Here is a 23,988-nt window from a genome sequence, read left to right as displayed (position 1 = left end):
TGAATCAGTGCCTTAGATGTGTAAAAATTCTTTCCAGAACTAGTTTCTTAATCTGAAAAAAACATAACAGGCACTGAATCTGAAATCCTAGGAGGTGTCTAATTTCTATTCAAGTGAATGGAAAGTTTCCCTTTGACTTCAGTAGGGATTGGATCAGCCCTTTAGATCTTTGCTTTCTCTTGGTCTCATTTCAACCTGGATGAACTATTTGCAGTGGACATGTTAGTCTACAAATATAGCCACTTTTCTCTGTTCTTAAATTATCCACAGACAGACCTCGACTTCACTTCATTTGTTATTTGAAATTATTTAATGAGTGGTTTCTGTGAATATGTTTCTGCCATGAAACATTTGCAATGATGTTTGCTGTGAGTCATTACTACTCAGGTTGTGTGATTAGCCATCTGTTACAGAGTACTGTTCTGCTCCTTAACCTATTAACTGCTTCCAAGATGGACATGTGAAAACTTCCCATGTAAATACTTGTGAGCATATGGATTTGCCCAAGTATTTGAATTCCACAAGCAAAAATTCACTTACACAATTGTTTGCAGTAAGAGGTCATGAATGTTACCAAAATGAATCCAAGGATTTATCTAAAAGAACATTAATGAAGTCTTTATTTCCCATGCAATGTTCACCAGCACTAGAGTTAATATACTTTGAAACAATATAATTTATTCTGTTTTATTTACCTTCACTTTAGCAGAGGCCAGGCTGAGGGACTTCTCCCAAAACGACTGTAGAAAGGCTGCATTTAGATAGGTGTCTACAATGGTCTGTACAACTAAGAATTTCTGGAGGATCTCTTCATCATAGGCTTCAAAATCAGAGTCAAACAATGCCTGGCCATTCTGTGCAAACACTTGGTACTTGAATCTGATGTTGATTTGAGACTCAACAGTACAGCTGAATTTAGTGAAGGACTGCATCCGGTGCAGAAGTTTGGGCAGGTACTTTTGCAGTTTCTGCTTCTCGTTCAGTGCAGATATAGACTTCATGCGCCTTGAAATGTCAATTCCTACAGAAACATCTATGTTGCAGTCTGAGAAGGGGGCAGGGAAGAAAATCAGTCATCAAATCCAAGCACTATTTTATGATCTTGTTTTCTATCTGCACCAGTGACAAAAACATGCTCAATTTAAAATTAGAAGAATTAGAGAGCCAGATCTTCAGCTGGTGTAAATTAGTGTCACTCCATTGACTTGCATGGGGCTACGTCAATTTACCCCAGCTGAGGAACTGGCTTATATTACTGCACATAGTCTGTCTGTCTCTCTCTCTAACACACACACACAAACACGCCTCTAACTGGATGTAACTTTTGCATCACTAAAAGCATGGCTAAAAAAAATGAATTGGTTATCAATATTATGTATTTAGTACCCTAAACATGAGGGGCACTTAACAGAATAAATGATTGAGATTTTCTCAGCTCCCAAAAGATTAGAATTTCAGGGCCTGATCCTCAAACACTTACCACTGAGCGTTGGGCTTCCTGCTGTGAGTAGTGCAATTGGCTCCAGTGTAATGTGGTTGGCAGTAATTATTCACAGAATTGAATTATATGTTAGACATCAAACAGTAAGTGAGAGAAACACTCACAATGTGGGAGAGGAAGAGGGAAGGGAGAACATGGGAAATACATCTCCATGGTGAGTGATTAGTACTGTAAAAGCAGCAGAGAATCCTGTGGCACCTTATAGACTAACAGACGTTTTGGAGCGTCAGCTTTCGTGGGTGAATACCCACTTCGTCAGACGCAGGACGCCTGTGTCTGACGAAGTGGGTATTCACCCACAAAAGCTCACGCTCCAAAATGTCTGTTAGTCTATAAAGTGCCACAGGATTCTCTGCTGCTTTTACAGATCCAGACTAACACGGCAACCCCTCTGATACTAGTACTGTAAAGTATGGCATATACTCGTTATGGAAGAGTTCCTACAAAGCGTGATAAAAAATGGCCAATATTTTGTGATTTGACTACTGTTTCCCAGCCATGCTGACTCAGCTAAACCACCTGATTTGTTCTTTGTACCTTGTTGATTCCTTGATCTCTATACTGAAGATTGTTCAGTCTCTCCTGACCACACTACCCACCTGTAGTTAACTTTCCATTGTAGTGTACTGATGAAATTATATCTTTAAAACAAAGCACCCTATTTCTTTTGTTTTCTCTCCACTTATGACTCTCAAATATTTTTAGAGGACAATACGGTTGCCTAGTTTGCTATGAATGCATCCTGACGGGCTTAAGTCATTAACTATAATTGTTCCATTTAATCCTTTCTCTGCTCCTTCATGTTCCCTTTTCTCCTACACTTTCACTCATTTGTGTGAGAAACTGTGGAGATGGGATAATCAGGTAGTTGGGGATGTCAGCATACAGAGAATAGAATAGACATTAAGAATGTTTGAGTTGAGGCATTCAGCTAGTCTTTACTCACCACAGACACAGAAAGCCAGGCACTAGAAAGGTGAGTTTGTGTTGTGTCACTTAAAAAAGTAAATCAATTATACTGGGGTAGATGCTCCAACAAACTGTTACCTGCTCCTTTTAAGGGTTAATAATAATTTTATTGATGGCCAGTTGATACTAACTTCCTCACTCTAATAATTCTGGGGTGCACATATCTTACAGTTAACAAAATAGATTGCAGGTTTCTGGTGATTTCACTCCACTTGGCTATCATCCTTTAAACCATTAAAGTTCAGTGCAAAATGCCCTCTGGAGGAAACTATCTGTTACTAAGCAGAATTAAAATCTTTTGGCTATGCATGCTGAACCACAGAGCTTTAAAAGCTAGGAAATAGCACCAGCACTCAAGCCTGTAAATCTATTTTCTATGTGACATTATTTACTGCCGCATGTGTTCTGGCAATGAAAAAACAACTTTCTCCAAAACAGCTAAATACACACACACTAACTCAGATTCTGAAATTATAGTCACAATATCAATGAATGATGCTAGATTTACAGTACACCTGTGTGCCAGAGATCAGCACAAGGCCATAGAACTGTGATTTAGTACTTCCCTAAAATGTTTCTGATTAAAGGTTTCCATGAACAGATCACTTGTCTGATTCTAGTATATGGTCCTTCCTAGCACACAGGATGCTTGTTTTCATCAGGAGCTTTTTTCTGAGGCCTGACCTGCACTTGTACCACACTACTTGAAAAGAATTCAGGGGGCAGATCCTCGGTTGGTATAAACTAGCATAGCTCAATTTATTTCAATAACAATTTACACCATGCTCAGGCAGCTCTTGTTGATTTCAATGGGAAGTCCATGGAAACTGAGCACATGTATCTGAGGGCATCTTTGTACTTGGGTCCAAGGATGGCACGGCATGTTACAGACATCAGTTAATCTTCACCAGACTCATGTGACAAATATTTTACTGGTAGGGAAACAGTATGGAGAGGTAAAGTGGCTTGACTGAGTTCATACAATGAAGACATGAAGACTAAATTTTCATGACAGGAGTGAAAAGTAGCTCCCAAAGTGCCCACTACCAGTAAGTGACAATGTGAAGCACAGCGGAGTATTTTAGCTACTCCTTCCTTCCTGATGAGGTTCCTAAGGCCTGGCCTACACACAGTTTTTTACCAGCATAATGATGAGGATCAGGGGTTGGATTTTTTTACCGAACTAGCTATGCCAGTCAAACTCCTAATGTGGGCACAACTATACAAGTATAAAGATGCCTTAAACCACTATAGCTTATCCTCCTTATCCCCCTTCTCACATGAGAATAGGCTATACCAGAATGAGCACCTTTATATTGCCTGATCTACATTTAAAACTTATACCCATATAGCTGTGTCCATCTATAGACACAGTTATACTGGCAAAAAAGGCCTTTTGCTGGAATAAATTATTTCATTCTAGGAACTGGTATAAATTATACTGGCAAAATAAGTTTTTTCTCAGTGTAAGCTGAATCTACATTAGGAGGGTTTATGGGTACAGCTATGCCAGTATAGCTAAATCAGCAAACTCTTTCTATTGTAGACAAGGCCAGCAGTATAACTGCATCCACACCAGGAGGGTTATACCACTGTAAACAATACCAGAATAGTTAAAGCAACGTAACTGCTGTGTATAGACAAGGCTGCATCCATGCTGCTCAGCTCCTCTTAACACTATTCTGCTGTCAGAACAGTCCATACAAATAGAACCATAGTATTGAGAAAGGAAATCTGGTAACCTATGCCTTTCCTCTATTTGCTGTACCAGTAATTGAGAACATAAGTAGTATGTTGCATTGTTTTGTTTACATATATTTATGGTTAACTCAGACAGAGAATACATCCATTTTCTTTTCTTATTTTCTTTTCTTAAGTATATTCAAATAGATATGAGAAAAGAAGAAAAAGACACAAACACACATTCAGATATAGTATATATTACATCAGAAGAAATCTACAATCAGGTTCACTCGAGGGCAAGTGAAGCACTCAAAAGTTTGGAAATGCCAGAACAAATGTTGCCTGTGCAACTTTAATTCAGCCCTCTTGTGCATATGCATGATAATTACATGATCACATATTATTTTTTCCACAGGACCCACTCCTCATTCAGTACACACAACGGATGGTGCTCACTAGATTGGAAGTTATTGAATATTTCTTTTTATCCCTCATCATTTAATTGTGCGCCCCCAGGCCTTATCTACTGCACTCCATCCAAACTCTGCACCTCATGCAGCATTATTAATTTCCTCATGGGCATTTCTATAATGCATTTCTCATAATATCTTAGTGCTTTACAAACATTAATTAAATTATCTTTACAATACCCTTGAGGTGGGAGGTGATACTATTACTTCCATTTTACATATGGAGAATAGAGGCACAGAAAGATTATGGCCAAAATCGTTAGAAGCGTTGCTACCTGTGTCACCTTTTCCCAGTTCACTTAAATATATAAATAGATATTAGTGTGTCATTAGAATAATTTCATACATGTGTGTCTATATCTCACATACACTCACATAATACACACACACATTTTATAGCTGTAACTGTGGGCCAGATTCATCCCTTGTGTAACTGAATTAACTATACCTGGTGTAACTGAATTAACTATACCAAGGGTTAATTTAGCACTGCATTATGTACATTTTTAAAAATCATTATCCATAATGTGCTGTAAAAGGCATATGTAAATCTGTAGCACATGTAGAGGTATTCATTTGCATGTAAAAATGCTTAATTTGTGAATTGTTTTTTTTTAAATCTATCTGTCCATGCATCCAGATTTCTATCTTGACCCCCTGTCACTGTAGTATGAGTGCCCTCAGTATGTTTATATACAAAAAATTATTGCAAACAAATAGAAATGCAAGGTTTTGGTCAGTCAGAGTGTGGGGAAAAATTTAGATTTATGTCAGCAAAAAAGGTTTAAAGGGAAAAAAATCAGGGAAATAGAAGATGACAGAAGTCAAGATAAAATTAGCTTATCAAAATGGAAACAGGCAGCTGCTATATGACAAATATCTCTGGAATTGTTTTTGAATGGTTGTTTGTTTGGTGTTTTGGGGGGTTTTTTTGTTGTTACAAAACAGTGAGATCAAATATTTTCTTCTCTCTCTCCTCTAAGAGAGTTTGCATTTTCATAATGTATTTACTATGTGGCTCTCTGCTGGTGAAGCTCACTGTTCTCTGGTGAAGGAGCACTAGGAGGTGCTGCTGCATTAGACATCATCTCCCCGATGTGAACATACTCCATTTTCACAGCAGTAATACTGGATTTGGGGGCGGCAGTTTTTATTTCAGCACTGATCTGTTAAGCATCTAGGTATCGTCCTTGTGCACCCCACACCATGCAAGGCTTTAGCCACTGTCTGCTTAGTTGTGGTGCGCTGGTCGTGCTCCACCAACCCAGCTTCCAAGCTGCAAGTCTCCCAAATCAGCTGTGGTGCTCAGAGCAAGGCGCCTGATTCTGTGTCAGTCTTCTAGGCCTGACAGGGTGCTGGAAGTCTAGAAGCCCTGAGCTGGGAGTGTGAGAGCATGCGCTGTATTTCATTTCAAAAGTTTTCTAAATGAAATGTTTCAATCATTCCTAAAGAATTGTTGTTTCAGATTTTCCCTTCCACAGGAAGTTTCTAAAATTGTTATTTTCATTCCAAAATGGAATGATTATTATTTTTTTTTTAAAGAATTTCCTACAGAACAGAATTTCCAACTTTCACCCAGCTCTGCTACCAACTCTTGCATGAAAATAGAAGCTTTATGTTTCTTAGGAGGACCTGGTCTACATTGGGAGCAATGGGAGGAAATCAATCTAAGATACGCAACTTCAACTACGAGAATAGTATAGCTGAAGTTGACGTATCTTAGATTGACTTACTTCACGTCCTTGCAGTGCAGAATCAATGGCCACTGCTCCCCTGTTGACTCCACTTCCACCTCTTGCAGCGGTGGAGTTTCAGTGTCGATGGGGAGCACGTTCGGGGACTGATTTATCGCATCTAGACGAGACGCGATAAATCAATCTCCGATAGATCGATCACTATTCACCTATCTGGTGGGTAGTGTAGACGTACCCAAGTTAGTCTGCACCCACTGCTTATGTCCTTCTGAACTTCCAGGGTCAGATTTAGTAGCATACTTTGGCTGCTCTATGTCACTCCAAAACACGCTAAGTTATCTATGATCTATAGAAATGTGATTTCTTTCCTTTGACTAATCCCAAAAGTGTGGGACACAGAGAATCTGTCAATAGATATACTCAATAAAAGATTTCTGTGACTTACCCTGGCTAGGACGATCTTCCAATTCACAGATTTCAGTGACAATCTTCCTCTCTATGGTTTTCAGCACTTCAAAATTCTCCAGCACATACACCCTGCGTGCATCACCGGCAATTCGAAGAAGCTCAAATGAGTTTGGAATCCCTATGCCAATTGCAAAGATGTGTATCCCATCATTCCTCAGAGCAATAGCTGCCTCATCCGCCACATCATTAGACTGTCCATCAGTAATCACTACTAGGCTCTGCAAAACTCCTTGTTTTTTCCGGCCACCCTTGGGAGTCTCAAAAAAGCTCTTGACAAACCTCAGACCTTTGCCAGTGAAGGTGGAAGTCTTTAACTGGACAATGCTGTCAATCCGTTCCTTTATGGTTGTGTCAGAGTGGAATTCATTGAGATATATTTCCTTCTGGGGATCTTTGCTGTACTGGACCACGCCAACTTGGACTTTGTCCTGAGCAATAATAAAACTGTTCACAATTTCCTTCATGAATGTTTTCATGGCAGAAAAGTTATGTGCAGATATCCTTAATGACCCATCAATCAAGAATATAAGATCTGCCTGTTGGTTGCCACAAGCTGCAGGAGGGAAAAAAATTTACTTAGCTATGCAAATCTGAGAGACTTCAGTCGTTGCCTTCATTCTCAGTCATTTCACCTTTCCAATACCCTGCTCTCTTAGGGTGAAATTTCCCTCTGTGCAGAGATGCCAGCACAAGGTCAATCCACCACATAAATTCCACTTAAACGCTTAGATCCACTGTGCAGAAAGAAACTTCACCATGTATCAAGTAGCAAATGCGGGGAGAAACTAGCTCCTGGACACTTTATATACCATAACTATGACTTCTTGCAGAGAGAAGGTGAGACTAGGTTATGCAGAACTTGTGTCTGAAGTCAGGCTGTCAGTGGAATAAGGTTAATCTTTAATTCTCACTGAATGACAACTGTTGGACAGTCAGCAGGTGTAATCAAGTAAAACACCATCCCTTTCTTGCCACAGTTTGAAGCATCATAGTAAGAAAACTTGCTTGCATTCTAGCAGAAGAATGCTGAGCTTCCTGACTGCCTTGAATGGCATGGGAACCAGAAGGTCTGTTGGTTTACTGGAAAGTTGGGCAGTTTCTTGTTTGTGAACAAGTTTGTGCTGCAGGAGCTATCTCAGGTGCATGACTTTTATTACAGGCAGCTTCTAGTCGGTGAGCTTGGTACTTCAAAATGAAAGTTTATATCAGAATTGTACAATGCTTGTATACTTCAGTGAACAGCCAATGGGAGCGGAAGGGGTGGCACCTGTGGATGGGGCAGCGCACTAAGCCGCCTGGCCATGCCGCCATATCGGAGCCAGAGGGGGGACATGCCATCGCTTCTGGGAACTGCTTGAGGTAAGTTGCCCACCACTGGTGTACAGAGTCTTTTTTCAAGAAATGTTTGAGGTGAATTGAGAAGAAGGATATCCAAATAATGTGGGTATTTTCCCCATGTCCCAGAAGCACTTTGGAAAGGGAAGACATTCTAGTGCTGGGACACCCATTTTGCAAGCCTATGGCCACACTCTCAGTGCAGATTTTTCAGCAGACAGAACATTTGTGCATATATGTACCACAACTACATACACTGTTACCACAAATGTGCACACAAATGGGTCTTTAGACACTTAAATACCCATTTGCAGTCATCCTGATAAATATAGGTGTGTTATTGTGGTAAATTTCTACAAGCACAAGGTGAGCGTCTACATCAGGGGTAGGCAACCTATGGCACGCGTGCCAAAGGTGGCACACAAGCTGATTTCCAGTGGTACTCACACTGCCTGGGTCCTGGCCACCAGTCTGGGGGGCTCTGCATTTTATTTTAATTTTAAATGAAGCTTCTTGAACATTTTAAAAACCTTCTTTACTTTATGTACAACAATAGTTTAGTTATGTATTATAGACTTATAGAAAGACATGAAAATGTATTACTGGCATACGACACCTTAAATCAGAGTGAATAAATGAAGACTCAGCACACCACTTCTGAAGGGTTGCCGACCCCTGATCTACATGCTGAAAATTTGCTTCTCGTAGCTTAATTCTCACATAGTCAGAGACAAAAGTAAGCTGGTACAGTCCGATATGGGCATACCATATGAGAGCCGGTACACAGCTGGTCGTACCGGCAGGGCCACTGATGAAAGGGGCCAAAAGGGGCAGCTTCCCTGGGGCTCAGCAATTTAAAAGGGCCTTGCCTCCCAGCAGCGGCCAGAGCCCCCGGCCCTTTAAATCGCTGCCACTGCAGCTACCCCAGGGCTCCGGCGGCTATTTAAAGGGTCAGGGTTCCCAGCTGCCGCTGCCACCACACCAGCAGGTGAAGCCCCGGGCCCTTTAAACCACAACCAGACCTCCGGGGTAGCATAAGCAGCAGCCGGGAGCCCCAGGTTCTTTAAATCACTGCCGGAGTCCTGGGGTAGTCAGGGCCAGCTCCAGGCCCCAGCACGCCAAGCACGTCCTTGGGGCGGCATGCTGCGGGGGGCGCTCTGCTGGTTGCCGGGAGGGCAGCAGGTGGCTCTGGTGGACTTCCCGCAGGCATGCCTGCGGAGGGTCTGCTGGTCCTGCGGCTCCGGTGGAGCATCCGCAGGCACGCCTGCGGGAGATCCACTGGAGCTGCGGGACCAGCGGACCCTCTGCAGGGACACCTGCGGGAGATCCACCTGAGCCGCAGGACCGGCGAGCAGCAGAGCGCCCCCCGCAGCGTGCCGCTGTGCTTGGGGCGGTGAAATGGCTAGAGCCAGCCTGGGGGTAGTGGTAGCAGCCAGGAATCCCGGGGTTCCAGCAGCAATTTAAAGGGCCCAGAGCTCTGGCTGCTGGTGTAGTAGCAGTAGCTGGAAGCCCCAGGCCCTTTAAATCACTGCCAGAGCCCCAGGGTAGCGCTACCCGTGGTTGGGAGCCCTGGACCCTTTAAATCACAGCCGGAGCCCTGGGGTAGCAGTAGCGGCAGTCGGGAGCCCTGGGCTCCAGCAGTGATTTAAAGGGCCTGGGGCTCTAGTGGCGGTGGCAGACGGGAGCCCCAGACCCTTTAAAATTGCCACCAGAGCCACGGGCAGCGCAGGCCAGGCAGTGCTGAAGGACTGGCTGGGGGAATATGGCCCCAGTCGTTCCCCTTCTGGCGGTCCAGAGCCGTCCCCTCACTTTGCTCAGGACCCTGGCCACCCTGCGTACTGGTAAGTGGCTTAAGTTACTTTCACTCCTGCACATAGTGTAAATTATCCATTTATAGGAACATAGAAATTACCATAATGGTTCAGACCAAGGGACCAAATTGTTCATTTCAAGGAAGCCTTATGTAGGACAATTATGGAGTAAGGTGCCTATAAGGGAAGTTTAAGCTAACCCAAGCAATTGGTACTTACCTTATCTCGGAAGTACAAGGGTTTTTATGTTTCATACATTTTTATTGGCTGAGTGAAGTGAGGCCCTTTACCTCAGTTTCATGGCATACTTCTGTCCGTCTGTGACCAATAAATAAGAAATAATGTGGGAAGAGGGCATGGGGATGCACATAGAGCCCCTGGCATGGCAAGGAAGAAAGGGAGACCCTGGCACAGGGAGAAGGGGGAACAGGTGGCACACAGGACCCTGGGGGGGAGGGGAAATGGGGGACTCCAGTATGGAGGTAAAAGGCATATGGGGAAGGACACAGAATCTCTGGCATGGGAAGGAGAAAGGGGGGCCCTGGCATGGGGTGAAGGGAAAATGGAGGGACACACAGAATCCCTTGCATGGGGAGAGGGACATGGGGGGGTCCTGGTATAGAGAGAAGGGAGATGGAGAACACACAGAACTGCCAGCAGGAGGAGGAGGAGGAGGAGGAAGAGGAAATAGGGGATGCTAGTATGAGAGAAAAGGGAAACAAAAGCCCTGATCCAGCAAAAGCACTTGAAGCACATGAATGTTCCCATAAAAATCAATGGGATTAATCATGTGCTTAAAGTAAAGAACGTGCTTTGCAGGGCTCTGATTTTGACATGTGCTGCTTTCCATACTGGAAATTGTCTCTACCCTATTTCCATCCACCCCTTCTTTAAAGTCCCCACCTCAATTCCGTCCCCTCCCTGCCCCTGTTCCAACCTCTTCCCCAAATTCCTGCCCTCAACCCGCCTCCTCCCCTGAGCGTGCCATGTTCCCACTCCTCTCCCCATCCCTGAGTGTGCTAACATTGCCAAACAGCTGTTTGGCAGTGGCTGGGGAGGGAGCACTGGGAGGTAGGCAGAGGAGCGTCCAATAGAACATTTTAAAAATGGCCACTGCCTGTGACTGATATTGCCTCTGACAACCTAGATAGTCTGGATAAATGGCTGAAAACATATAAGAAAAAAACAACAGCTCAATTTAAAGGTCTCACTTACCTGGCTTTGCTTCATCACATACTGTATGAGTGAGGTTTTCATGTAAACTTTCCAGTTCATTATAGCTCTGCACAAAGAACAATCTCTCTCGTTCTCCCACAATTCCTTCAAGCTCTGTTCTGTTGGCTTTATCCACTCCAACAGCAAAGACATTGATACCATCTTGCTTCAAAGATTTTACTGCTGCTGGAAGGTTGGGTCTATCTGAAGGTGAAGTTGGCTGATCAGTAATAAGTACAAGAATCCGAGTGACACTAAGAGATGATGTACGACCACCATAAGCCATCCCAAATCTCTCCCTGGCAAAGTTCAAAGCCCTTGCTGTGAAGGTTAGCCCCGGCATAGGTCTCAAGTTAGAGATTGCTTCTCTGACCTGCGATTTAGCAGAGTACGTATTCAGTGAGAAATGATCCTGAGGATTAGTGCTATAGACCACAGCCCCAAATTGAACATTGTCTTTTCCAACCACTGAGTCATTCACCACAGCCTCCATGATCTTCTGAATGCCCTGGAACTGCAAGTTTGTGACGCTTCTTGATCCATGTACCACAAATATGATGTCTGCAACTTCAGTCCTTTTGCATGCTGTTGTTAACAGAACAAAGGAAACAAAGCAGCAATGTTATGATCAGGTCTCTCTCCTCCTTCTCCCTCCCTGAGAAGTTCTTTTGATCCAACTACTAACTGAAACCAGAAAGCGCAGGGACATTCCAAAAAGCAAGATACAAAGAAAAATAAAACAGGAGGGCTGTGGGCATTTCCTTTTGTCCAAAAGAAAAATATGCACCTGCCTGAAAGAAAATAAAATATGGCCCCTGAGGAAAAGCATGAGACTATGGTCTGTAAAGAGCACGGTCTTATTTTCTGCTATTGCATTTCACTTTACTATCGTTGCTTAATATCACAATGGAAGAAAAGCTGAAGATCTCTACTAGAAATATGTAGGTGGGGAGAAATAAAACCACATAAAGGATTAACAGTAAACACAACAAAATAAAGAAGAATTAGAAAGACCCAACAGGTTATTACTATCACTTACAATCCTCCGGGTTGCAAATTTCAAAGAGAATCTCCTTTTCCAGAAAGGTAAGGGAATCAAAGTTATCCTCGAAGAAGACTCTGTCTTGACTGCCGGCAATCTCCACAAGTTGGGAGTTGTTTGCGTGGAGAACCCCAATAGCATAGATGGTGATACCTTTGTCCCTAATGGTCTCAGCAGGCTCTCTCACGATATCTTGGGCCTCCCCATCTGTGATCACTATGAGATACTGTTTTACTCTGGGTCGCCCTCCTTTGGGTTCATCAAAGTACGAGGAGGCAAAAGTTAGGGCTTTCCCGGTCATTGTTCCGGATTTAATCTGCCTAATTCCCGAAATGGCTCTCCTTAGGTCAGCCTTGCTGCCGTATTGGTTGAGCTGGAACTCCTCCTGGGGCTCGGAACTGAACTGCAACAACCCAACCTGAACTTTATCAGCCCCAATATCAGACCTGTTCACAATCAGCTGCATGAAATCCTTCATCTTCTGAAAATCAACAGGGTGGATACTCTCAGAGCTGTCGACCAGCAAAATAATGTCGGCTTTCATATTCTTACAGGCTGGGTAAAGAGAAGAAAAGAGAGAAGACAAAACTTGGAATCTCCTCCTGAATGTATTTGCCAACCACTCAGACTGAAAACTACACAGAAAATCGTGTCTTCCATAGCAGACCTCAAGGAAAATAAAAGGCTGCTGTTTAGTAACAGCTAACAGTTACTGTTAAAGTCTAAATAGTAAGGATTTATGTTCTGGGGTGGAAGACACCGAGTTTGATCTCCACTGATGACCATGGCATGTATAAATATATAACCACATCTTGTTACACAGTTTTCTTCCTCCGTCTCAGAATGCAGCACCATAAGGTTTATACACTGCCCTTGATCCACAGCCGCTGTGGACAAGGTCAGTAATGTGGCCCTAAAATGAGTCCTTCATTTTTCTGACAAACACATCTGCTCATGCTCAGACTTGGGGATCCAAAATCAGAGCCTTAATCTATCTCCTTTAGAAGAACAATGCGCTACAGTCACACGTTGTTCTGGACTGTACCAACAGTGCTGAAAATGTGCATGTGTTTAGGATCTCAAATAGCCTAGCATTAGATCATAGGCAATTCAGAGCAGAGGGCTGCTCTTTGTTCTATATTTGTACAGTACCTTGGGGTAGGAACCTTCAGGTGCTACCATACTGTAAATAGTAAATATATATATATATTTACATACATAAGACCATCTTTAAGAATTTCAGCCCCTGGTGTCAGACTTCATTTTCTTTTTTGAGATGTTCAGTCAACAAAATTATACCCTTCCTGTGTCAGGAGGAGAAGAATAGCCTAGATTTCATCTGGCAAAGCATGTTGCTTCTTCTGAGACAATTTACACAAAAGGGTGAAGTTGTTTATTCCTGTTTATTTAGCAAAGCTATCTTCAATGTGCACCACATCTATGCTGGGCTAATGCAAATAGTAAATACTACTCATAATTATAATGAGCACATCCAGGTCCTGTCAACTTTCTAAGCGATTGGAGTGATTTAGGAAAACCTCTTACCTTCTGGGGAGCAGATATCCTGCACAATTTCATGTTTGATGAGTTTTAATGAATCAAAGTCATTCACAAAAAACATTCGATCTTCTGTTCCTGCGATGTCTTTCAGTTCCTTTTTAATGGCATTCTTGACACCAATAGCATATATAACAATCCCTTCTTGTCTCAGCTCTTCTGCTGCCTTTGTCACCTGATCCCGGGATTCGCCATCCGTAATGACTATCAGCAACTTGGGAACACTGTACCTGGTGGCCTTTACAAAAAGACTTTTCATATACCTTAAAGCATCTCCAGTATTGGTGCCACCTCCTAACTGCTGAATAACATGGACTGCTTCCTTTAACTGCTTCACACTGTTGTATTGGCTAATCGTGAATTCTGTTTGAGGAGTGCTTTCGTACTGAACCACGCCAAAGCGAACTCCATTGGCACTGACCTGGAACATGCTGATCATCTCATTCATGAATACTTTCATGTCCTGGAAATCATTTGGGTATATACTGCCAGACCCATCAATCAAGAAATAAATATCAGCTTCCTCTGTGTCCACACAACCTAATTGAGAGGAAACAAAGGGAAAGGTGAACGATCTTTCAATTACTGCAGTGCTTCAGTATGGTTTAATAGCAATCACAAAAAAATGCTGGCTATAATATTTAGGGTTGGAAAAATTACTACATTTTCTAAGCCCAGGGCAGACAAAAATCATAGGCGTTAGGATAACATATGGAGCCAAACACACATATAACTTAATCCAAGCACTTGGCATGTGGCCATAAGATGTTTACAAGTGTTGCAGGACTTGCAACGCCAAAGTTCTCCAACACAAGCAAGGCTACTGACAACCGATTGTCCACATCAGTGTGCTCACACAGCCATGTGAGTGTATATATGTGTGTGTGTGTGTGCACATTTGTGTGTGTACAGGAGGAGGCACAACCAGTTTTGTTTAGCTTAAAATGTATCTGCTAACACTGTAGCAGAGCACTCTTTCAATGGGATCGTGCCAGCTGTAAATCAACACAGTACTTGTCCTGTACAGTTGAGACACCACTAAGGCCCGTTGCTGGGATCAAGGAGATACTGAAGATCTGTACCTGTGAGGATGATGGTGATGGTTTGGCACCCCAGAGGAGGCTTGGTAAAACCTGAGGGCTGACCTAAATTGTGCCCCCTCCTACCACAGCTCCTATGGGTGTTACAGTGGCATGGAATAGGTAGGGAGGAGGGACAGCCCAACCACATCTGCTCCTAACCCTATATGCCCCCAGTGTCATGGTCTCCTGCACAGCTGGCTCTGTGCCTGGCAGAGAGGTCTCTGCACTGGTGGTATTCACTGGTAATGAGCCTTAAACCTGCCTTACAGCCTCTTGTGTCACCATGCCTGTATATTTATCATTGCCGATGAATGGAGGGCAACAGTGCATGTCCCCTGGCTATGACTTCCAAGGCATGGGACTCTGGAGATAAATAAGGTCTTCCAGGGGGTCAAAGGCAAAGGGGGATGATGCCAGAGGGCAGATGAACTCAGTTCTCCTTCTCTGTGTAGGTAGGGAGAAGATCCATGGAAAGTTCCTGAGTGGGAGGGAGTCCCCTCCTCACTCCAAGCTGTACATTCTGATACTATCACAAGTCTTGTTTTTCAGTGATAATGTAAAAAGAATATGACTGAATTCATGGCCCTGGATACTTTGTTTGGCAAAGATAGAGGGCCACAGTCTGCTCTCAGTTACACTGATGCAAATTCAGAGTATACCCTTGAAAGCCAATAGAGTTATTGAGTTTCCATCAATGAACCTGAGCAAGATTTTGGGCCAGATTTTCATATTTCTCTCTTACCTTCTTTCAGGGTCCGTGATCGCACTGGGACTACAAAGGTTTGTGATACAATCTCACTGCAAAGCCGTTTCTTTATTTTCCATTCAATATTTGACAGCTGCAGAAAAGATTCCAAGTTGGTGACATGTTTCCTTGGAGGATAAGATGCAATTTTAACCAGTTGGCTACTCTCTGAAGTATTCTTGGTGCCTACAGCATAGACAGTAACTCCATGATGTCTCAGTTTAGAAGCAGGCTCAACAAAGTCATCGAAAGACTGCCCATCAGTGATAATCACAGCTAACTGCTGCACTCCTTGATTTTTCCTGCTACCTGCCTCTTGAGTAAAAGCCTTCTTCCTGAGGAAATCTATGGCAGCACCAGTGTATGTTCTCCCACCTCGATATGGCAATATTTTCAGGTAGTCCAAGATATCTGATTTGTCCTCAAATGTATCCAGAGTGAACTCTAGCCTTGGTTCATCACTGTACGACACCAAGCCAACTCTGATATTATTTGGGCCAATATCCAGAGCACTGACTATTTTGAGCAGAAAGGTCCTGGTCAGCTGGAAGTTTCTTATCCCAATTCTGCTGGATTCATCCACAAGAAATACGATGTCTGCTACAGATGCACTGGAACATACTAAACGCAAACCAACCAAAGGAAAAGAAAGATAACAAAGTTACTGTAGGTTAGACTGCAGGATCACTGAAGGATACAATTGGGATAGTTTATTAAAAGAAACCAAGAGCTCAAGTAATGAGCTAGATGGGAATGAAAGAGAAAACCAGCTCCAAAATCCTACAAACTTCAGAGAGTTCAGATTTAGATCTGAACTTCATGCTTCAGGCCCATTTTAAAATGAGTCAGAATCAGATATTAAACACATACAAAGGGATATTAAACTCCCTTTTGTCCAGATTTTGGGGAAGTTTACAGATTGAGTCTCTCTCTCTCTCTTTCTTGCAGCCAAACCAAGACACCTAATCAAAGTACCACAGGACTTTAGGGAAGTTCTTTGGATCTGAATCTAGAGTCTCTTACTATGGCCCATCTCTAGAAAAAAAAGTGAACAGAAAAACACTGGGCAAAATCGTCCTCTTAGTCACAATGGGCACCCCTCTGAAACCAATAATAGGAACTCCTTGGTGTAACTGACAGTGCAATTTCACTGCATATAACCAATTCAGGTAAGTATTAGCAACTTTTTGTACACAGATGCCGCATCCTTACTGCCATGTGGCTACATAGGCGGTCCAACCTTTTACAAGCACTAAACTCAGTCATCTGCATTCTGTCCCCTTCTACCAACTCATTTGATATTTCTCTTGTTTATGGGTGAAATATAGCATTTCTTTATCTATAAATAGATTCAAGTGGCTATTTTCACTCTGGTGACATACTATACCTGTTGGCACTTTTGCATCTAGGGCAGATTCATACTGTTGTCGAACTGGTGCTTCCAAAACATTAGTAATGTCCTGGTGCAGCTGACTGATGCTCTGCCCTCCATTGACTTGGTAAACCAAGGGAGAGGTGGCTATCACCTCCATTTCTTCCCGATCAGAATTTTGGACACCAATTGAGATGACTTTCACTCCGATCTCTTTCAGCTTCTCTGCAGCTTCTGCGACGTCATCCTTTGATTTGGCAGAAGTGATGACCACTGCAAACTGGGGGGTGCCTTGACTAATTCGGCTTCCAGCTTCTTCTTTGAAAAAGGCTTTCTGCAGAAAGTCCAGGGCACTTCCTGTCTGCAAAGGACCCCCCAGGAATGTGACACGTCCCTGGAGGTGATTAAGCACATCTTCCTTGCTCTTATAGGTGTTCAGTAAAAACTCCACAATGCCTTCCCTGCTGTACTGGGCTAGGCCGACCCTGTACTTGTCAGTCCCAACATCGAGCTGGTCAACAACTTGGTAAATGAAATTTTTTATTTGCTCAAAGGTAGAAGACCCCATATTCACAGAAGAGTCAACAAGGAAAACAATGTCAGCATAGTGCTTTGTAAATGCTGAAGAGAAAGAAAAAGTGTGACAAATTAGTGAAAGCGGTGGCTATCAAATTGGATTTGAATTGTAAACTGAACTGAAAATGGAACTACTGTACTTGTTGTTCTCTACTATTTTAACTTGGGAATTCTACAGCCTATTCTGTGCGTGGTGCTGAATTATGATGAAATAACATTGTATGACCATTGTTCCTGCAGCTCTCTGGAATAGACAAGCATCCCACGAAGCTATCCCTGTGAAAACTTCCATGGGGAAAAAAAAAAATCCCATTTTTGACTAAATCTACATTTGACTATATTTATATATGTGGGGTCCTAGTCTTGCTCCCACTGAATCTTCCATTTACTTTTACAGGAGAAGAATTGAGCCACTGACCTTTATGCTCTATGGCTTCCCGTTCTGTTAAATAAAAGCTTGTCTACCCATGTACCAAATTGCACTTCTACTTCTGTTATTGAGATACAATTTCCATTGAAGGAGTTTATCTAGCTACGGCTATGTCCAGGACCGGCGCTAGTATTTTTAGCGCCCTAGGCGCACGGCCATTTCGCCGCCCTACGCGCTGGCCTGCGGAGAGGGTCCGCTGGTCCGCGGCTTCGGTGGAGCTGCCACAGCCGTGCCTGCGGGAGGTCCACCGGAGCCACGGGAGCAGCGGACCGTCAGCAGGAATGCCTGCGGCAGCTCCACTGGAGCCACGGGACCAGGGGACCCTCCGCAGGCACAACGGCGGCAGGTCCACCGGAGCCGCCTGCTGCCCCCACCCCTGCAAAATGCCACCCCCCAATAATCCTGGTGCCCTAGGCAATTGCCTAGGCCGCCTAAATGAAAGCGCCGGCCCTGGCTATGTCTATCTAAGGCTACACTTACAGCAACATGTAGCGTATAGGCACAACACATGTAGCTGCACACTGAAGTGAAAGGCAGGCTGCATCCACACGTGTTACTGTAGTGTGTGTATATACTCATTGCAGCCAAAGGCCTTTTCCCACTGCCTCCTCCCTGCCAGAGCTTTTCTCCATTGCTGGAGCCTTTCATTGCGGCATTGAAAGGCTCCAGCAGCAGGGAGGCAGTGGGACACTGCACTGCTAAAAATAGCTGTGTAGACATGGAAGGCACTGCTTCAGAATGTGGAGGACATACCCTGGGAGTTCGGGCATGCAGGCATTCTTTTCTACTCACTTAAGCCATGCTTCACTGTCTAGACTGCTATTTAGACCCATGCTACCTGAGAGTGCAGTGTCTTTGCTCTACATTCTGCCGCGAGTGTAGCTGTATCCAAAGGAGCTTATATGGAAACATCCCTGTACTATCTGAGCTCCTTGTGATCTTCAAAGTATTTGTCCTCACAAGACTCCTGTGAGGTAGGGAAATGCTAATACCCCATTGTAAATACAGGTAACTGAGACAGAGAGAGACTAAGTGACTTGCCCATGGTTGCACAGGCAGTCTGTGGCTGAGCAGGGAATAAAACCACTGTCTGAGTCCCAGGGTAGTATCCTTGCAACTAGATCACCTTTCCTCTCAGATATTTTTTGTGAGAAAAAAATCCCTATTGAAATGTGATTTTCCCTAGGAAATGTCAAATGGACACAAAAGTTTTCATTTAGTATCACAATTTTAAACTGAAAAAATGTTTTTTTGGTTTTTTTTTCCAAATTTTGGGGGAAATCCCCTTATTTTTACTTTCTCTCCTTTTCCCCCATTGGAAAAAGGAAGGGAGATTGAGAAAGTAGAGAAAAAAATGCTTTTCATACATTTGACTGTTTAATCAACACAATTAAATGGTGTGAAAATATAGCTACTACACGCATGCACGCACACACACTTTGTTTTCCAAATTCTTGAAAACAGTTCAAAAGTGTTGGAAAGTGGTGAAACCCCAATTTCAAAATGAAAATTTTTGAGAAAATAACAAGTGTTCATCAAAAACGACATTGATTTTATTTAGAGAAAAACCTTCATCAGGAAAAACTTCATCAGAAAATTCTCAACCAGTTCTAGTCAGATGGAATTTTAGCTATTTCACCTAATCTGTGAGCCTGAGCCTGATTTCACTTAAGCCCTGACTTGGGAAAGCCCTTAAGCATGTGCTTAACTTTCAAGTATATACTTAAAACCCACTGACTTCAATGGAACTCACCTACGTGCTTAAATTTAAGTACAGGCTAAAGCTCCCATTTCCTGAATTGGGGCCCAAATCAAGATTAACTCAATCAAAGCCAGTGGAGCTACACCAGTCGGATCAGAATCAGGATTGTTGCTTTGGTGCACCAAAAGTGTCAGAAATGCCACCATCATAAGGGCAAATTATTTACCTTTGATCTGGCTCTCGATTGCAAAGCACATGGTTTGCAAAAGGCTTCTGGGGAGATCTTGAAGGACATCATAACTGTCGATACTAAACAGAAATTTATTTAAAGGCTTGTTGGCTATTTCCTGAAGTTTGGTTGTATCCTGGACATTGATTCCAATCACATAGACAGAGATGCCTCTGGCTTTCAATTTGTTGGCTGGTATTTTGACCTCATCATTGGATTCCCCATCAGTGATGAGGATGACTATCTGGGGGACATTTTCCAGAACTCTGCTACCAGCAGACTCAGTGAAATATGTTGTCCTGACAAAATCCAGAGCTGTGCCTGTGTAACTCCCTCCACTCCTATATGGCAAATTCTGTATCTGTTCCAGAATGTCACTTTTCAGTGAATATTGATTCAGCAAGAACACCCTGAAGGTCTTATTGCTGTACTGGGCCAGTCCAACCCGGATCTGATCGCTGCTCACGTTGAGGCTTGAAACCAAGGTGTAGAGGAAGTTCTTCACTTTCTGAAAGTTTTCTCTGCCAATACTTGTTGAAGTATCCACTAAAAATACGATGTCTGCCAAGGTGGCTTTTCTGCAAACTACATGAGAAAGGTGACACAAAAAATGAAAAGGCAAGTTGTTTTATTTCTTTCACAGTTGTGAGCTATCTTCATACTAAAGGATAAGTTGACTATCCCCCTACCAACCAAAATGAAATGGTTTTCAAACTGTTTTTTTTTATTTTTGACTCTGCAAAGTAGGTTTGTGTTTTGAGTCTACCAACCCATGGTGCTGTTTTGGATATTTTAAGCTAAACAGATACTTGTAGGAACTTGTCACAGTAAGTGTGTGTTAAAAGTTAGTTCCTCAGAGTGCCTGTATGAGGTAGAGAAAGGGAGAAGGAAGATACATGAAGCTAAGACCCATGATTTGATTGCATGTCACAGTTTTATACACTTCACCAATGAACATGAAAGAGAAAAGAATGGGAGGAAGGGGAACAGGGGCTTGTGGACATACCTTGGGAGGCATGGGCAATTTGGTTCACCTCTTCTACTGCGGTACAAAGCACCTCTAGCATATTATGAGAGATATCCTGCAGATCGGTGAAGTCTTCCACTTCATAGACGTGCTTGTCATCTGGATCACTAGCTATCTCTTGAAGCTCCACCAAACTAGCACCTTTGATGCCAATGGCATACAGTGTGATGCCTGCATCCTTGATTTCCTTGGCCGGTTCTTGGATGTTATCCTGAGCCTGTCCATCTGTTATCACCACTGCAATCTGGGGGACACCTTCCTCCCTTCGACTTCCAGCAGTTTTCTTGAAGTGATTCTCCAGCATGAACTGTAAGCTCTGCCCAGTTTTTGTGCCCCCTCCTTGGTAGCGTAATTTCTGTATCTTCTCTAAGATGTATTCCTTGCGGTGGTAAGTGTTCAAGAAGAACTCAGTGTGTGGAGCATCACTATACTGAATCAGACCTATCCGGATTTTATCTTCCCCAACATCAAAGCTGCTGACTATGATGTACAAGAAATCTTGAATGTTTCTGAAGTTCTCTTTTCCGATACTCCAGGATTCATCCACGAGGAATACAATGTCTGCAACAGAAGCTTCCCTGCAGACTGAAGAAACATAACTTTTTTCAATTCTTACTGGATGCATTATCTAATATTGCAATTTCAGTTCTTGTTTGCTTCCTTGGGAAAAAACGTCTACTTAAAATAAAAATTCAGTAAAAATCCACCACTCCTGCTTGTTGAAATTCCAGCTAACAGTTCACCTGCAAACCCTACATACTGAAGCCAATGATCATGGATGTGCGAGTTCCTGGAATCACAAGAATGTAAAGAGATGATGCAATGTGCATTTGGAGGTCCATTCTTATGAACAGACAGGATATGGAAATTCACACACACCTGACTTACTTATCTGGCCTGGTCACGAGAAAAGATGATAAAGTATACACTTGCATGCCTATTGATATATGCACTTAAACATCTTCCACCACAATGCCCAGTATTTGCGGTTTGGTGATGGTATGTTGTCTTGCTGCAGTTTTAGATCACAGGAAAAGTTACTCACATGTGTTTTATGGGCCCAATACTACAATCATTTACTACAAGGCATAGTGTTTATTAGCATGGGACTAAGGGCTCGTCTACACAACAGGGCAATGCACACAGTCCTGCAGTGTGACTTCTAAAGCATTTCAAACAGTACTACGATAAAATACACTAGACAACCTTTAGTGCCCACTAGCTGGGACCACACAGACCAATTAATGTGCAACACACAAGTGCACTTTAGAAATCACATCCCAGAGTGTGCATTATCCCAACAGGTAGACTAGCCTTTAGTCATATTGATTTAAACAGGAGTATGCATATATCATGCAATAAATACTTGCAGTATTAGGGCCCTCGGTTTTCAGTCATTCCAAAATGACGGGTCACCACCTGACAAAAGGGTAAAATGGTTATGACCCCCTGAATTGTTAGACATAAGGAAGATGACCAGCATACTGACAGACTGCCTTCCTCAATTCTTCCATCTGCTAAAGAGTTGATTACAATAGTCAAAATGTTGGAGTGCTGTAACTTATCCAGAGTTGATAAGCTGGGCAGCCTTGCAATTAGCAATCAGTACTAGATCTGAACTGCATATACTGATGGAATAATAGGCAAAGTTGGCATGAGTCTACTACCAAATATAAATGTGCTAATTGTCAGCTATTGCATGCTCATTTGTATTTAGTAATTTAGTAATAAGATTTTTCCCTAAATTTGGAAAGCACTGAATATCAGTACACTTGAACCGAAAACAAACAGGCAAAAAACCCAAAAAAGTAAAAGCAAAACTATTGAACTATTTGCCTTAAATTGAATTATGTAGAATTGTCTTTAATATCCTAATACAAATGCGCTTCTGGTGTAATTATGTTGCAAGAGCTGTCTGGAATTACACAAAGAATTAAATAGCACCAGGGTTTTGGTTTTTTACATCTATTTCAATGGATAAGAAGCACAAGGCTCAATCCTGCTTCCTTTAAGGGCAAAGGGAGCTTTGCCAATGACTTCAATGGCAGCAGGAACAGGCACATATTGTATTACCAGTCATCTGGTCAGTGAAGGAGAAGGTGGCTGCAAAAAGAAGAAGAAGTGTTTTCTGGTTGTCCATTATGAAAACCTCCCTAGAAAAAAAGAAAATAAAGCCATGAGAAACATACAGAACATCAGCCTAATAAAGAACTTGTTAGTCTTTAATAAGAAAGTTTCTATAGCATCTTAATTAATTTAAAGGACAATAGCTCGTATGATGTTTCCTAGCTGCGTACAGGACTGCAATGTACTTCACCATGCCTTGATCTTTCAAAACTCTCCCATCCACCTTATGGACATTTGCATTCAGATGCAGACAGACTGATATTGGAATGAATATAGATAATCTGATAACCTAACTGGATCAGGAATAGTCAAATCCAATACGTGTAATTTGAGGGGACTCATACAAATCAGTGTTAACTCAGCAAATATTCCTATTCCCAATCCTGTTGTCAGGTTTACATTTTAAATACTACGAACAGTATTTTATCATCATATTTTCCTCACTCACTATAGGGAATAAAGTGTTTGATCCTGGAGTGGATGAGAGTTAGGCTACTGACCTGAATGGGAACATGATCAGAGCAGGGCTGCCCAGAGGATTCAGGGGGCCTGGGGCAAAGCAATTTCAGAGGCCTCTTCCATAAAAAAAAAATGCAACACTATACAATACTATATTCTCATGGGGGCCCCTGCGGGGCTCAGCACAAATTGTCCCACTTGCTCCACACCCACAGACAGCCCTGGGAAAAATAAACCTTCTGCATTTCAGCACAAATCCAGTTTTGAGAAAAGTTCTTTACAAGGTATCACTGGTTCTCAGCATCAGCTAGTGCTAAAAGGCACTAAAGCTCATTAAAAGGGCTGGACAAATATTTTCCGTCAAAACTTTTTCTGGATCGAAAACTAGGAGGTTTTAAAAAGCAGAAAAAAATCACGGACAATGTCTGCTTTCCTTCAAAATTTGTTGTGGTTTTTTTAACTGAAAAGCTGAAATTAGTCTGCCAAAACCTGAA

At 42.6% G+C, this 23,988-nt stretch overlaps 1 protein-coding gene across 1 annotated transcript in view; it reads right to left on the bottom strand.

Annotated features, from left to right (window-relative positions):
• Positions 1 to 23,048, bottom strand: part of LOC116821595 (collagen alpha-4(VI) chain-like) — a 106,036-nt gene extending 82,988 nt beyond the window's left edge. Inside the window, exons 1-10 of the mRNA XM_032774933.2 lie at positions 22,982 to 23,048; positions 20,888 to 21,493; positions 19,879 to 20,466; positions 16,960 to 17,565; positions 15,570 to 16,193; positions 13,734 to 14,285; positions 12,186 to 12,743; positions 11,147 to 11,731; positions 6,763 to 7,338; positions 696 to 1,045 (exon numbers count right to left, since the gene is read on the bottom strand). Of these exons, the coding sequence (XP_032630824.1) occupies positions 696 to 1,045; positions 6,763 to 7,338; positions 11,147 to 11,731; positions 12,186 to 12,743; positions 13,734 to 14,285; positions 15,570 to 16,193; positions 16,960 to 17,565; positions 19,879 to 20,466; positions 20,888 to 21,493; positions 22,982 to 23,048 (5,112 nt within the window). The remainder of the gene's footprint in view (positions 1 to 695; positions 1,046 to 6,762; positions 7,339 to 11,146; positions 11,732 to 12,185; positions 12,744 to 13,733; positions 14,286 to 15,569; positions 16,194 to 16,959; positions 17,566 to 19,878; positions 20,467 to 20,887; positions 21,494 to 22,981) is intronic.
• Positions 23,049 to 23,988: the final 940 nt, after the last annotated feature.

Source organism: Chelonoidis abingdonii, chromosome 2 (genome assembly GCF_003597395.2).
Source record: "Chelonoidis abingdonii isolate Lonesome George chromosome 2, CheloAbing_2.0, whole genome shotgun sequence".
Taxonomy (NCBI): Eukaryota; Metazoa; Chordata; order Testudines; family Testudinidae; genus Chelonoidis; species Chelonoidis abingdonii.
Note: the sequence above shows the minus strand (reverse complement) of the source record. Positions and strands in the feature narration are given on the sequence as shown.